Below are 15,582 nucleotides of genomic sequence, written 5' to 3' on the forward strand. Positions count from 1 at the left end.
CAAGGGGGGGTACGTAACACTGCTGGGATCAATACCGGGGACGGGAACCACAGCGGTTGCGCGAGCAGGTCGTGCCGACGTCAAGGTAACGTCGATGGAGCCCGAAAGCCGTTGAGCGGGGCGGAAGAGCACTTCCAAGGTTGGCGGTTGAATTGTTGCGCACACTTCACAGATCGTAGAAGTTATTGTTCGTCGGTAGTGCATTGAATGGTACGTACGTAGGTTATCACCGGCAAACATCCCACACATGCTGACCTAATGCTGCTGAGAAGTGCCAAGGGGGTTGGCCAAGCTCCTGGAAGCGCCCAAGGTTCCAGTGTTCAGGTTGTAACCAAGAGGGGGACCATATCGGCGACCGGCAGCGGGATCTACGGGATTGATGTAGAATGCCGAGCTTTGGGTTCCGAGCAAATCGGCGATCGGTTGCTCGGCTGGAAGTGCTCTCTTCGGGTGATCCAAGCCAGGCTGTCGACATGACGATGTCTTAACCCAGGTAAGCAACCTCAGGGGGTTTAAGCAACATTAGGTCAATGGTAAAGCAATTGGGACTCGGAAAACCGAAAGCTCTGCTGATCAGCGTCACCGCCGAGACATGATGAGTCGATGGGGGCGGCAATTCTTGTGGACATTGCCCAATTACAGAACAAAGGGCCGATGTTTGGACGTTAGTGAGATCGAAATGGAATGTGCCAAGGAGTTGTTTTCCTGAAATAAACATTTGAATAGTGAGACAGTGATGGGAGTGATGGAAGCTGCAGGTCGCTGCAGGTGGGAATGGGATGACGAACGCGCCTGCCATCAGACACTTTACTCTGCAGTAGATCTCGGCTTGGCAGGTTGTACGGAAATGTCGGAGGTAGGAGCACTGGATGGACATCGACTCCGGTTTCTGTTTCCACAGCCACTGAAACCCGAATTCGTAGCCTGGGTGAGCCGCATGATCTGGGATTCTTCAATGCCGGTGATACTATCCGGGAAACTCCAAGGCGAGTGCATTTCACTAGCACGTAGCTATCAACTTTGCGTCGGAGTGGATGAAGAGTTTCCACCAAAAACCGTTGACGATTGTTTCCAGGTTTCTTTCCTCGCCGCTTTCCGAGCTCGCAAGCTAAACCAGATTCCGTCTAACTCCCGCCCTAGCGCCTTGGCAACGCCACACCTAAAAGCCCGGACAAGCCCCAGGTCCCGTTCTTCCTCAACGTCACAGCACCACGGGCCCGTGGACAGGCCGAGCTTCAAGCATGGATACATCTTAGAACCGAACCGACGACCACGTCGGGTGACGGGAAAAAGCGACGGTACCCGCTGCGCAGTATTGAATGTCGCAAGTAGTAGACACCACGTTAGGTATCCCCACCCCTGCAGCATACATCCGCATGCACGAGCGATCACGATTTTCTCGCCTGGACATCACCATCCTTCTTCTCTGTACCTACTACCTACTCCGTCCGGAGTACTACCGGAGATCCGAACCAGTCTCGACACACCGCTGATCGCCGTCACCCTCCGTTGCATCTGCATGTCGGCTCTCGCTCCAACGTAACCTCCGCTAGGGACTAGCAAGACGTCGCCCATCAACTTCTGTCAACTGCACACAAAGCTTGGCCAATGACACAATACGAACAACCGCCGTGGTGATGTGAAAGATATATATAGATGTCGAACTCCGGGGTATCAAACTGCTCTATCCATCCAGTCCTAGTATCCATGTTCCAAAACGCCCGAGCAACAAAACAAAAAAAGAAACCCACATGCACCTCTCTCACCTCACCATTCTTCCCAACAACATACCAACTGGACCCCAACAACCTCATCCACCGCCCCTTCGCCCAGCCTACCTACTCCCCCTCTCCCTCCTCCTCCCCTCCGCAGTCCTCCACCTGCCAAACCTCCACCCACCCCTCCTCAATCGCAAACCGAATCACATCCCCCGCGCACTCGAACCCCCACCCCTCCCGGAGCGCCCTTGCTCCCAGGCACGCCCGAAGCTCTTCCGTCTCGGCGAGGAACTTGTCCAGCTCGCGCTGACTCCCCGCCCACACCGGCGCCGTCGTCAGCGTCTCGTACAGGTGCGCCAGCCAGAGCACGTTGGTGTACGGCGCGTAGATGGCCCAGGTGAGTTTCCCGCCGGGCACGAGTTCCAGCGGTTCTTGGCCGTCGTTGTCGGCTGGATCAAAATCGGCGAACTCGGGCTCGACCCACGTCTCGGGATACGGCGCCTTGTGATCCTCCGGCCCTGCCGCGACGGTCGGGTCCCCGTGAATTAGGAACGAGCGCATCTGGCGGTATACCTGGCAGTGCGGCGCGTGGGTGGATTGGAAGATGCTGAGGTCCTGCTCCAAGTCGAGGGCGATGGCGTGGCCTGCCGGGGTGGGGGTTGATCCCGGCATGGACGACGGCGGCGCGTTGTCTGGGCAGGTGACGCGCGAAAGGCCGTAGTCGAGGAGGGTGACTTCGACGCCGGAGAAGCCGAGGCGGCGTCGGGTGTTAGGAGGTCGCGGCGTGGGTTGCCGGACGTGTTTGACGCAGATGTTGCCTTCGTGGAGATCGCGGTGCTGTGGACAGTACTCATGGTCAGCAACAACAAATCATGACGTAAAAACAAGGGACTCCCCGCCCCTTGAAATTTGTCCAAAAAAAGTAAGACGAACCTCAAACTCAAGCACATCCTCCCCCCTCGCCAACGCCAACGCCGTCATCAACAGCACATCCCACACCTCCTCCACCGTTCTCACCTCCACATCCTCCAGCGGCTTCCCCGCGTCCGCTACCTCCATCACCAAAAACTCCGTCTCCTCCAAATACCTCGTCGGCGACGGATACCACTGCAACCTCCCCGGATCCCTCCTCTTCTCCCTCCTCTGAAACACCTGATGCGCCGCCACCAACTCCTTCGTCGCCTTGCCCCTGACAAGATACCGCCCCTTGTACGCCAAAAACCCGGGGATATCCGCCAGCCACTCGGCCATCTGCAGCTCGGCGGCGACCTCGTCGGCGCGGTGCGGTTCCTCATCCACAAGCCGCGCGCGGATTTGAGCAGCCGTTTGCGGCTTGATCGGGTGCCCTTCCAGGCGCACAGCTTTGAGCACCGAGGTGCTGGCGCCGTCGGCCCCCGTGATGCGGTATACTTCGGCGTAGGAGGCTTCGCCGATCTTCTCGATCTTGGTGCAGTCGGCGAGGAGCTCGGTCCAGGTGAGTTCTTCAAGGTCGTCGAGGAGGATTTGTTTTTGAGGAGGGTGGATGTCGGCCGGGGCTTTTTCGGTTTCAGGTTCAGGGGAGGTGGGAGTAGCGGCTCGTGATCGGGCGGTCGCGGTCGGCTTGGAAGTGGGTTTCGTAGTGGTGGTTGCGGACGCAGCAGCTCGCTTGGCGTTTGGTTGTGAGGATCGCGAGGTCCGTTGGTGTGGTGGTGGTGATGGTGCATCTGAACGGTCCTCGTCCGGCGGTGGACGTCTCGATCCCCGGCGACGTCGTGCTGCTGGACTCCGTAATGTCTTATCATTTCTGGTAGGTGTCTGTTGGGCGGGCGACGGTGCGGGATCGAGAGTGGCAGCATCCAGGAGCTTCGACACCTCGTCCACATCCGTGGTTACACAACCTCCCCCAGGCTGCTGCTCCTGAAAATCGACTCCCGAGTCTCGCTTCGGATCATTCTGGCATCCGTCGGTCTGTTCCGTCTCGAGGGTTACCGGTACGGGCGGCGCCTTGACCGGTGTGGGTGGGAGCGTGGCAAAGAGCTCCCCTGCCTTGGTACTCCGGCTCTTCTTTCCATATTTCCGAAGAGTGGTGGTTCGTGACATTCTGATGGTTTGTGATTTTGCTATGCGCAATGGCTTCGTTCAGTCTTCTCGACGTCTGCACATGGGATTCGGTGTCGGCTGCTGATTGGCGTTGGCTCCTGACGGTTGCCGAGCAACCAGACGGCTTGGCGTTGAACTGCTGACTAAGCCAGGACAGCCATATGGTCGAGAGAAGTCACCTCAACAAGAAACACAACCAAGGTCAAGCTAAGAAAACTCTACAGGACCGAATGCGTGCCGGGATGACTCACGAGTTTTGTAATTCATGCGCCCTCATGAAGACGGGCGCATGTAAAAAGGTGGACGTCCAAGTGAAAGCCAGACATGCTGCAATCGACATGATCAAGCCATCCAACCCATAAGTATTTACCTCCATGCCAGCCTACCCAGCCTCCTCTACATAGACATTATGGCACCCTACACTATTGTACAAATCTCATTATCTACTCCCTTAAAAGCACTCCATCCAACCCCGCCACAACCTAAAATGAATCCCACAACCCAGCAACCAAATTCGCTCCTTTGACATGACTACGCCCCGTCGAACCTGTGGCTCAATCAAGCCCGCAGGGTCTGCTTCTTCATGCTCTTCTTCAACTCCTTCTCCCTCTCGCGCTCCAGATACTTCTTCTGGGCCTTGGCGTCCAGGGCCTTGAGCTCCTGATCGCGCTTGGCCTTCTTGGCGCGCTCGCGCTCGGCGGCGCGCTCCTCGGCCTTCTTTTCCTCCTCGGCCTTTTGGATCTGGGCGGCCGTGGCGTCCCGCGCGGCCTTCACCTTGCGCAGCACCTCGGGCCGGAAGTGCGCCACCTGCACGAGCTTGTCGGTCATGCGCAGGAAGTACTTGAAGATCGGGATCAGCTTGGTATAGTCGTCGTCGGCAGGCAGGCGGTACTTGAGGAAGATGCGCTTGCGGGGGGTGGTCTCGTTGAGACTGTGGGGAGGGAGATTAGTACATTGTTGATAGGATTTGGTGAGAAGAAGGATAAGATACTCACGTCTTGGGCTTCTCAATGGGCTGGTCGGAAACGATCAGATACTCGAACAAATCGCCCGCCAGCTCGGCAGCCTTGGCCAGCTCAGGAGTCAGGAGGGCATCGGTGATCTCGGCGCTCTCCGTCATGACGGTCAGCCAGTTGGGCAGCTTCGCGTTGTCCTTGGTGGCGGTCAAAGACACATCATAGCGGTCCTCGCGGACCTGCTTCATGCGCTCCTTGTGGACAATCGCCCACACAAAGTTGTCGAAGCTGCTCTTGGAATCCTTGAAGCGGAGCTCGGCAGCACCGGGGATGCCAGAGATCAGCGACGCCTCCTTGCCGTCGAACGGGTACAGAGTAGCCTCAGCCACGTCCTGGGTCTGCGCGTTTGCATCGAAGAGGAATGCCAGGATAGACTCGAACAAGACAATGAGCGGGTTGAAGCGCTTGGCGAGAGTGAGGCGCACGTCGACAAAGGCCACATTGAGACGCCCGGTGGCGTAGGTGGTGAACTCGAACAGGCTCCTCTCCTTGAGCACCTCATCGCCCAGCTGGGCATTGGCATCGGTCAGAGCCTGCAGGAGCTCGTCGCCGGTCTTGTCGGCGGCGATGGCCGGCACGCCGGAGAAGCCAATCGATGCAAACTCAGAGTTCAGGACAGCTGAGTTGGCGCGGATCCAGCCCCTGGCCTTCTTGCGGTTGAGACGGGCGCCGAAGAGGTGGAGGATCAGGACGACGACAATCATGGACAGGATAATGCCCTCGCTCCTAAACTCGGACAGGCTGTGGCGCTCCCACACCCGGTACCACTTTGTGTAGGGGCGCAGGGTCGTCGCGGCGCCCGGCGCGTTGGCCGCGGCATTGGCGGGAGGGACGACGGGCTTGGAAGCATCCTGAGAGAAGTCGGCAAAGTCTGCGGGGATGGACGCGGTTAGTTGGTGAGGTGATTTTTGGGAGGTTCACATGGCCGACAAGCCGCAGAATAAAGACATCACGACCGCAGTCACGTCGCCAGGAGTGGAGTATTGTTAGCAATTGCACATACCAGGATCAGCGCCCGCCGCGCCGGGGTTGTCTGAGGCCTTGCCTCCACCGAAGAGGTTCTTGATCCCGGTGGCCATGGTGCTTTTTGGTGTTTTGACAACCTGGCAAGTGTGGCGTTGAGCTTTGAGACAAGGGAAAAGGAGCTCCCAGGAGCGAAAAGAGCAAGGTCAATTGGAGCCAGCCCTGGCACCCGTGCCAAGAACCCAACCAAAGATCCACCAGCAACGTGTCAGGGGTTGGGTTGGGTTGGGGTTGTCTGCGGGGTATGCTTCCACCGAGTGGACTTGCACGTGCTTGGGGAAAAGATGCAATTCTCATCCATTTTTGCGTTTCTTCATTGACTTTCCAGAACATCCATAACATCCATGGAACAACTATGTAATGTAATACCTATACCTGCTTGCTTTCATCCTCCTCCAAGATATCCTGCACCCTTTTCACCTTTTCCTCGGCGGTTTGTGCCTTGTCGATCCTGGATTCGAGCCAGCATGGATAAGTCTCTTGCCCAACTTTTTTCCTTGACATGACAGGGGATGAAAAGATGCAGATAACTCACCTCGACCCTACGCGCATCGATGTCTGGATTCTGACGGCGCCAAGCTGGTGGACTGCGGAATGGCATTGCCCAACAACCTTCATCACTTCGTCCCAACTGCCCTCTAGTTCCCAAATCTCAAGTCAGTGACTTGGACCGACCTGGAACAAACTTGCTGGAGACTGGGGGACTTTGCTTCACTCACCAACTGTTGTCCCCGCGGAATGTAAAGTGTACTTCACTCCGCTGGCCTTGAGCACTTTCTGCACCTCGGCAACCTCCTTGGCCACCGAGACATTGCCCGTGCCGATCTATTCCAACTGTTAGAGAGCGCGAGTTCCCTCTCACACGTCTCGAGGCACATCCGACTTACCGGGACCAAGCAAAAGTCAACATAGCATGCAGCCGGGGTTGGCAGGGCAGAATAGTCCTTGGTAGCCATCCCGGACGTAGAGGAAGAGGCAAATCTGCTGCTGCCCAGGACACGAGCGCTGAAGAAGATGGGGGACTGAGTAGGGACTCGAGTCGACAAACGCAGGATTGACCTCATTCGCGGCGAGAACTCTCAAAGGATGGTTGATAGTTGGGCGACGCGGTTGTGTTGAAACCGTGGGATCTCATCGGCCTGCCTCCCGTCCTTTATCTGCGAAACCGTAACGTAACCCTGAGCCCGGCAAAGCCATCCACTCCAGCTTGGCTTGCTTGGTTAACCCTCGACTGGCAAAACATTTGTCATCATAAGAATTGTTTTACGTCCTTGACGGTATTGTTACGTGATCAACCATGGCCTGGGATATCATTAATGTCAATTCCCCTCCATATATTATTATGAATAAACCTTACAGAGGATGCAGACCGCCTTGTGGCTGCCTTGCAAAGAAAGGGGCACCTAGAAGAATTGCAGACCATCCATTCTTGTGTGGAAAAACCAACGTCAATGTTGATTACCCTCTCCCATCTACCTCAAAGTAGTTAACACACCAAGTAACTAACCTAACCACTTCAACCACATAGGTACTACTTCCTCTACTCCCTTGTTGCCAAATTGTGATGTCCAACATGACCATCACTCCCATCATCCCAAGCTCCCCAGTACACTAAAGCTAACCACGCCCAAGAAAACAGCGCAGCCCAGTGGCTATCCCCCTACCCAAGCACAAGAGTGAAGCTACAACCACCCGGCCTACAATACCCTCATACCTAGGCAAGTATCTGAGGTAGTTCCCCAACCCAACCCCTACGTGCACTTACAAATGTCGGCAGCGCCAGTGAAGTTCTTGCCGCACCGGCCGCACCGCTTCTCGTCTATCATGGAGGGTTCGCTTGCAAGAGCCACTTCCCTTGGTGTCAGTGTCCAAGGTACTTGAGCTACAGTAGGTAGTATGTCAGGTATGAAGTAACGAGGAGGGAAAACTCAGAGATAAGTAGGATGAGAATTGAGAGAGGGTGAACGCACTTGTTCCTTGGTGAGGTAGGTAGTAGTCTGAAACGTTCGAAGAGTGGTGATCACGACAGTGCTTTTCGGAATTAGTAGTAGTAGTAGCAAATCTTGGTTGTAGAACTGGAGCTTCAGAACTGCAGAACAAGAAGATGTATGTGTGTGTCTGTTCAAGGGAAAGAACGACTATTCAGGGCCAGCCACAGAGCCTGTTTATATCCTCTTTGATGCACCTCGACATGTCAGTCTTTGAATGACCCGTCGTATCTAGCTAGGTAAATAGACTACGAAGCCCTTTGTCAGCGTCAGAGGTGATGCACCCCCTGACGTGGCTACGACCGTGCCGACCATTGACACTTTCACATAGGTATAGTCTGGGACCATCTTGAACCCATTCACTCACTCACTCACATTCACTCCAACCTATCCACTTCAAATCTCACCCCCGAACCCTGAACACCATCATCACTTCACCCATCCACCTCCATCTGCCACCTCTATCATTATCAATCGTCATCTCCATCATCACTCCCACTCGACCAGCCTTCGTGGTACTCGTCGGCCATGTCTGCCAACTCGGCGCCCAGCGCCTCGCGCTCGTCGAGGCCAAACGATCGAAGCACCGTCGACCGCAGCTCCTTAATGCGCCCGCTGACAGACGAGTCGGTGGATAGGCTGCTTGTGACAGCGAGGGCCGAGGATGATGATGATGCCGGTGACGCAGACGAGGAGGAGTCTTCTGAGAAGGGGATCTCCTCGCCGTTTGGGGTGAGGAAAATGCCCGGGAAGCTGGACAGGAGGGGGAAGCCTAGTGGGGTGGAGTAGCTGTTGGAGAGAGGGAAATGTTAGCTCGGGACGCACGAACGTGCGGACACAACCAAGACACATAGGAGAGAGATGGAATAATATATCAACGAACCTCTTCGTGACGGGCTCATACGAGCTCCTCCGCACCCGCCTTCCAAGCTCGTCCACCTCCTCCGTCTCCTCGTACAAATCCTCGTCATCATACCCTCTCGCCGCGATCAACTGGCTGAACACGCGCGGCTTGCTGGTCCCGTAGAAACCGTTCAGCCGTCGCGAGGAGAACCCGGGATCGAGCTGGTCCGGCGGCGTGAAGCGGATATCCAGCTGGATGCCCTCGGAAAGGTCTTCCTCCGTCAGCTTCCGCCTTCTTGGCTGCCTCGGTGTATTTGCATCTTGCGCTCCATTCGATGATGCTGATGCCGGCGGCGGCGGAGAGGGGAAGCCCATCTGCAGTCCCGCGACGCGCTGCTTGCCCATGGCATTCAGCAAGTCAGCCATGTTGCCGAGGGTGTCGCGGCGGAGGGGATTGCGCAAGCGAGACGGGAGGGTCGCGCTCTCGACCGCTGCGGCGAGGAGCGCCGAGGTATGCCACGCGCTGGCCGCGTCCAGTTGTACCTTGGACGGCGCCGCCGCCGACGAGGAGGAGGAAGAGGAGGACAGCAGCAGCTCGCGCGCATCAGGCACGGCCAGCGGCACGACGATGGACGCATGTTTGTAAAACTCCGTCAGCGCGCGGGCCTTGTTGGTCAGGCGGAGGAGGCGGGTTTCCCGCGACACCAGGCCCCTGCTGCCGCTCCCGTGATGCAAGCCCCAAACCCAGACTTCGGTCTTGGTCCCGAACTCGTCGCGCATCCTCTCGACGTAGCGCGCGGCGAACCCGCCCCAGGCGTCATCCATCCCCGTAAACACCTGGATGCCCTGCATGTGGTCGGCCTCTTCGGCGAACGGGCGCAGGTCCCGGTCCAGCAACTCGCCGCCGCCGCCGTGGTTTTCGTCCCTGTCAAGCGCCGCGAACAGTTCCTCGCCCGCGGAGAAACGGTCCAGAGGTCCCGGGGAGGTTGTCACTGCTGCTGGGGAAGAGGAAGCCGCGGCTGCCGAGGGAGAAGAGGCTTTCGATAGCACCAGGCCCAGCTCGGGGACCTGGATGACAGAGCGTGGGTGATAGAAGACGCGCGAGTAATCAGAGAAGAAACGGACTTGCGCTGGAGTGAGGCGGGGAGGAGTGAGGCCTGCATCGAGGGATGCTATGTAGGGAGAGGGATCTAGGGGCTGAGAGGAATGGTGAACGACGGGAGTACCGTTCCTTTTATGTGGTTGGTTACCATGATTTTTTCTCCCATGCTCTCATACTATCTGTTGCGTATGGAGAGAAGGAAACGAGGAAAGAAGACATACCACAAGGCCTGTGGAGGATGAGTTTCATCTGTGACATCGTAGAGAGCATTGATCTTGCGTAATGTTCCAAAGGAGGTTTTCAAGTCGTAGATGAGGGTTCGCGGCATGAAGGTCTCGGTGCCGTCAGGGGCGAGACCTGGGCGGAAGTGAATATCATGGTCAACGACAGACTCTGGCTCGTCTGAGTAAGTGAAGTAGGATTCCTGAGTTCCTGGTCAGTGAATCAGTTGATGTTGGATATGTTCAACATTCATCACCCAAAGACATGAATGGCATCTTGGCCCATCTCATGGCGGGGCAAACCAGCGTTCATACCTGTGTGTTCCAAAAATGTGTGGCTAAATAATTGGCCTGCTGGCCAAGCTGAACCGTGAGAATTTCATGCATCTCGCACTTCAAGACTGGGCCACAAAAAGTTGATGATGGACTTTCGAAGAAAAATGACTACAGTCAAAGTGAGAGTGAAGTAAAGTGGCAGTGGCTCGGATGGAGGGGTATGGATGTGCCTGGAAAGCAGCTTGAACCCTAACCCCGAGCCCTTCTGGTCACACAACCACATACACATCCCAAGGATTGAAAGGGGCTCCGAGGAGCGGCACCAAGGCAACTTGGAATGTATGTTACGTAGAACATTGCAATTTTCACTATGCTTATGAGATTTGCCCAAGATCTTACAAATGCTCCAGATCTCCAGATAGATGGAATAACCACCAACACCAGCACCAGCACCAGCAAGAAGCAGAGAGAGAACCGTTGGAGAGACAGGACGGCCCGGCTCTCCAGCCTCCAAGAGAACTGACAATGTTGAACAAAGACCAAAGCCTGCCTAGAAGACCATGTACCACGTCTATAAATCCTGACCGAGCCCCGTCTAACTAAGTAACCCGTGGTCTAGAAATCACTCCCTTTTCTTCTGTTTTCAAATATTTCAAGTCCCGAGACTCCATTAAGCTCCACCGCGGGAAATACACATGAAATAGGGTAGCAGATTATGACAGTACTGCCCGCGACGGTGACGACGACGAGATGCATTCTCTACTCGCGCGAAACGTCGCGGCCAAACACCTTAGACTTGAGCCAGTCGTTGATGACGAGCAGGCGGTTGCGCATGCTGAAGCACATGCTGATGTAGGCGCTGCGCCAGAAGAGGAAGGTCAAGCTACCGCCAGCGGCCAGGTTGCCGTTGAACCAAGTGACGTCGGCGACGGCCTTGTCGCTGCCAATGTAAGCCAGGTTGCCCTGGTGGCTGTAGCGGAAGGGTTTGATGCTCTTCATCCGGCGCAGCTGCCGCTCGTACTTTTCAATCTGCTCCGAGATCTCAGCCGAGTTGCCCGGCTTCAGGTTGAGCGACGAGCTGAGCTCCTTGATCTTGTTCTCCAGCGCCTCCGTCTTGGCCATGTTGTTGAAGAGGAGAGCCAAGAAGGTCCCCTCCTGACTGGCTACCTGGGCGGTCGGCGCATACCCGGCCACGGCGCAGTCGCCGACGGCCCAGATGTCACGGGTGCCCTGGACGACAAGATACTCGTTGACGGCGAGGCCGCGGCGCGAGTTGGCCTGGGCAGGGATGCGAGAAATCAAATCCTTGACGACGGGCCGCACAGCGTTACCCGTGGCCCACACGAGCAAACCGTAGGGGAACACGAGGGTCTCCTTGGTGCCGTCAGGGCGCGTCACCTCGGCCTCGACCGTCTTATCAGTCACCTTCTTGACGACCGTCTTGGTGTGGACGTTGATCTTCTCCTCCTTGAAGGTACTCTCGGTGTACTCGATGAGCTGCTTGGAGAACATGGGCAGCACATTGGGAAGAGCCTCGATCAGGGTCACGCGCAGGCGGTCGCTGATGTCTGGAACCAGCTTCTTGATGTCGTTGTCGATGAAGTCCTGCAGCTCGCCGGCGAACTCGACACCCGTGGGACCACCACCGACAACCACCATGTGCAGCAGCCGGTCAACCTCCTCCGGCGGCTGGTCCTTGAAGGCAGCAGTCTCGACGCAGTCCATGATGCGCTTGCGGATCTTCTGCGCGTCGCCGATCTCCTTCAGGAAGCACGAGTGTTCGCGCACACCGGGGATGCCAAAGGTGGCGTTCTCGGCGCCTACGCCCACGACCAGCATGTCATAGGGCACCTCAGTCTCGGTGATCTTGCCGCGAATCTCGGATGTGTCAAAGATCTTGACCACCTTACGATCAGGGTCGATGGAGCTAGCCTCGGCCTCGTAGAAGCGAACGCTGGCCTTCTTACGGCGGAGGATGGTCCGGATCGGCTCCATAATTGACCGGTGCTCGATGGTGCCCGTGGTGCATGATGGGAGCAGGGGTGTAAAAAGGAAGTAGTTGCGCGGGGAGATGACAATAACATTGTAATTCTCGGTGTCGAGCCGCTTCAACAAGGAGACGGAGCCCCAGCCGGTACCTGGCGGTTGGTGTCAGTCAACTGAGGAGGGCCATGCCATTGACGGTTTAGCGATGGTCCATGACGTACCCAGAATCACCAGTGTCTTCTTGTTTGGGTCCGGCTCGGTCTGAGGCTCCAGATGCCTGTCCTCATAGACCCTATAGCCAACGTAGACGAGACCGCCGAGGAACGAAAGATAGGTGAGGCGCCAGATCCAGCGCAAGGTCCGGAAGCGCTTCTTCTTCGGCGCTGGACCGGCATCGGTCGAGGCGGCTCGCCGGAACTGTGTCGAGACGAGACTCTGTGTGCGAGAGAAGGTGGGCCGGACACCAACTATCCTTTGAGAAGCTTGGAGGAGGAGTCTTGGAGAGGACGAGGGGGTAGACAGCCGGAGCAGCACGGCGCCTGTCCGGGGCACCGCGAGCTGGCGGACAGCTCGTGATGATGACATGGCTCAGATCGAGCTCAAGAGATAAGAATGTCTGAGAGAGATTGGCGATGGAGCAGGGCAGTCGGTCCGAGTCGAGTTGAGCACAGGACAATAGAAAAGAAAATTTTGCCAATTGGCAACCAGAAGTAAGCCAAAAGCCCAGCACTGGGAAGATATTTCGAAAGTTTTGAGGGGTGCTGCTCCGTACTCGGTATCTTAGTCACAGAATATCACATTCGCTTGAACCCCTTCGCAATGATGATAGATCCCTGGTCGTTGACTTTTTTAATCCCGCCGCAAGGTTTTATCCAATTCGCTAAGACTGCCCCACGGCAGCCCCGCTGACTCACTGAAGCCAATGGAATGGCTCCGATTACCCCCACGAGAGACCCACAGGGCCAGCAGCCGCACAGCTACCGGACCCAGAACCTGGATGACGACAGGGCATCAGAGACATCAGCATTGGAAATCTGAGACTTTTTTTTCGGTTTCTCTTGCTCTGTGGAAGTGAAGCGGGGACGTCCGCGAGGTTGCGGTAAAACGCAGCTTGTGCTCAGCTTCGCCAGTGGATGCGTGCTGCTCCTCGGGCCCCTGTGGCACAAGTCACTTACATTCGCGCAATATGACATCGATCGGGCCTCCGTGCAGCACGCTCCTTGGTTATCTTGCATGCCGCGGCCACTCTGCTCGGCTTCTGAGCTAGGGAGCACATACTGACCTCGGCCCGCTGCTAGTTCAGTCCCGGCCCTTCCCGGGTTGACAGCATGTTCGCTCGATTAGTTCCAGGTTTTCGCACACTGCAGATGCACCGGCAGCTCCTCCGCAATAAAGTGTTCTGTCTTGTTTGGTGCATTCAGCGGGATGACACCCGGCGCTTGGATTTGCCTCCACCAGCCACTTTGGAGCGAAGAGCGCCGGCATCGGGGAGTCTCCACAAGGTGTTTTTTTAAGACAAAGCCAGGGCTTCAAGTACGTATACTAAGTAGGTATCAATACTCTCAAACTTAGGTTCTTCATACCACCCTTCGAAAACAGCCAGCTCAGGTAGGTTTGCTGCGGCTGCGCCAGGAATTGCATCTGCAACTCGAACCACCATGTTGATATGAAGGTTGCCGGCAACCCCGCATCACATGCATCTGCAACCTTCACAAGAGCCCAAAGCCCAGGTACCTAGGTGCTAGTAGGTATGGTCATATGTTGTACTGAGGAGAATTATTGACTAGCTGAGGCATGTGTCACCTGAAAGAGAAAAGGAAAAAAATATTAGAGCAGGATATGACATAAGAGAAGACAACAGAAAGAAGAAACAAGAGGATAGATAAAGCTTCTCAGCGAATTTACGACATACGACGAACTGAAGGACAACATCTTAGATGGGACAACAGAAAAGAAAAAAGAAGCCACAATACACAAGAAGAGACAAGTCGGAGCACCCCGGACGCCATTGAAGCGGAACTCGGCGGCTGGACGCACAGACCCGGCTGATATCCGAGCCGGCGCACGTCGGGCTCCGGAACTGTCACGAAGGATCGCCATCACCTGCGTAGGTTAGGGAACGTCTCCGGATACTACCTACGTTGTAGGTAGGTCACCTGCCCTACCGATATGTGGACTTTTTTCAGGTTGACAAATCGTGCGCTCCGAACGCCCGACACCGACCAGTTTCGAGAGAAACAGGGAGAACCGGCCTCTGCCTCCCATTCGGGAAATGGGAGTGCCTTGGCGATGAGTTTGACATGTGAGCCACGCTGCATGAATTGATGCGCCTCGATCTCCCCCGCATCCACAAGTCAGAACCGCACTGACAGGGCCGGTTCGGAACTTTGGCCGATAGGCTCGAGGTTGTCCGGGCTTTCGTGCTGCCGGGAGCGGCTGGGAAAGTGATGAATGGATTCAGTGTTTTGTGTCAATCACCCTGGCCCAGCACATAGGACTACAGTAGAGCCTCCCTGAGTGGTGAGGTATTTGTCTTAGAGTGGCCTCCAACACAGCTTCAACTCCCAGCTTCCACCACACGGTCGGAGCACCTCATGTCAATTTGATGGCTATCACTTGGTAAATGAATGGTGGTCAACGAGCGGCCTGAGGAAGGCCGACAACTCCTCGCCCTAGGCAAACAAGATCGACCGCCAAAACGGATATATTGTCAAGACTCCAGCTGCCGCAAGCGTGCCATCCTTCTCGGGATTTGCAGCTTGCGAACTCTACGCGACTGATCATCTCCATAGTACTATCTCGAATCGCCACTCATTGGTGATAACTACCTAGAGACCTAACTTACCGCCGTACCTTAATACTACGGATTTGGATGCACGTGCCTTCGGTGTTATAGGTCAGGTACATCACGAAGGTAGGTATGGGAGGGCTTTGAGATGGTCCGTACCTACTACTGCGTAGTATACTCTAGATGTCACCCACCAGTATGGATGGCGTTGACTTCATCTGAACAACCATTGAGCGAGATATAGTACACATAGAGTACGGACGTGGCTTGGCCAAGCACGGAGTGTCCGGCAGCACCAACATCATCAATGATGAAGAGACGGGACAACAAGATCTGGAAGCAGCCCGGAATTGACAACCAAACACAACCTGGAAATGTTGATGATGGAAGTGTAAGTGAACTGAAGACTGAACCCCAAGACTCTGGTCCCCGGACGCCAAGAATGCACCACCGTTGCAGCGCTTCCCCCTTGGCTCTGGAGTGGATCCCTTTTCTCGGGCCTGAGCCGAGTGCAACCCGGGGGTGCCTCAGCAAAGCCAAGC

General features: G+C 56.0%; 6 protein-coding genes across 6 annotated transcripts; 1 reads left to right on the plus strand and 5 right to left on the minus strand.

Moving 5' to 3' along the window:
* Positions 1–1,838: 1,838 nt before the first annotated feature.
* Positions 1,839–3,797, minus strand: VTJ04DRAFT_725 (uncharacterized protein; the record flags this gene model as incomplete). The annotated part of the gene is made up of 2 exons (XM_069365556.1): positions 1,839–2,555; positions 2,652–3,797. The coding sequence occupies 2 exons, from the start codon at positions 3,795–3,797 to the stop codon at positions 1,839–1,841; spliced, it is 1,863 nt and encodes a 620-aa protein (XP_069223334.1).
* A 230-nt stretch (positions 3,798–4,027) lies between these two features.
* VTJ04DRAFT_726 (uncharacterized protein) lies at positions 4,028–4,323 on the plus strand (the record flags this gene model as incomplete). The annotated part of the gene is made up of 2 exons (XM_069365567.1): positions 4,028–4,088; positions 4,145–4,323. The coding sequence occupies 2 exons, from the start codon at positions 4,028–4,030 to the stop codon at positions 4,321–4,323; spliced, it is 240 nt and encodes a 79-aa protein (XP_069223335.1).
* Positions 4,324–4,355: 32 nt separating this feature from the next.
* Positions 4,356–5,892, minus strand: VTJ04DRAFT_727 (uncharacterized protein; the record flags this gene model as incomplete). The annotated part of the gene is made up of 3 exons (XM_069365578.1): positions 4,356–4,728; positions 4,793–5,684; positions 5,817–5,892. The coding sequence occupies 3 exons, from the start codon at positions 5,890–5,892 to the stop codon at positions 4,356–4,358; spliced, it is 1,341 nt and encodes a 446-aa protein (XP_069223336.1).
* A 313-nt stretch (positions 5,893–6,205) lies between these two features.
* Positions 6,206–6,900, minus strand: VTJ04DRAFT_728 (uncharacterized protein; the record flags this gene model as incomplete). Its single annotated transcript, XM_069365589.1, has 4 exons — positions 6,206–6,287; positions 6,372–6,474; positions 6,556–6,661; positions 6,724–6,900. The coding sequence occupies 4 exons, from the start codon at positions 6,898–6,900 to the stop codon at positions 6,206–6,208; spliced, it is 468 nt and encodes a 155-aa protein (XP_069223337.1).
* Positions 6,901–8,294: 1,394 nt separating this feature from the next.
* VTJ04DRAFT_729 (uncharacterized protein) lies at positions 8,295–10,377 on the minus strand (the record flags this gene model as incomplete). The annotated part of the gene is made up of 4 exons (XM_069365600.1): positions 8,295–8,613; positions 8,708–9,898; positions 9,991–10,193; positions 10,306–10,377. 4 exons carry the CDS (start codon positions 10,375–10,377, stop codon positions 8,295–8,297), a joined length of 1,785 nt encoding a protein of 594 aa, XP_069223338.1.
* A 648-nt stretch (positions 10,378–11,025) lies between these two features.
* On the minus strand, positions 11,026–12,837 carry VTJ04DRAFT_730 (uncharacterized protein; the record flags this gene model as incomplete). Its single annotated transcript, XM_069365612.1, has 2 exons — positions 11,026–12,404; positions 12,474–12,837. 2 exons carry the CDS (start codon positions 12,835–12,837, stop codon positions 11,026–11,028), a joined length of 1,743 nt encoding a protein of 580 aa, XP_069223339.1.
* Positions 12,838–15,582: the final 2,745 nt, after the last annotated feature.

The sequence above is a fragment of the Mycothermus thermophilus genome (genome assembly GCF_041956435.1).
Source record: "Mycothermus thermophilus strain CBS 625.91 unplaced genomic scaffold VTJ04scaffold_1, whole genome shotgun sequence".
Lineage (NCBI taxonomy): Eukaryota > Fungi > Ascomycota > Sordariomycetes > Sordariales > Chaetomiaceae > Mycothermus > Mycothermus thermophilus.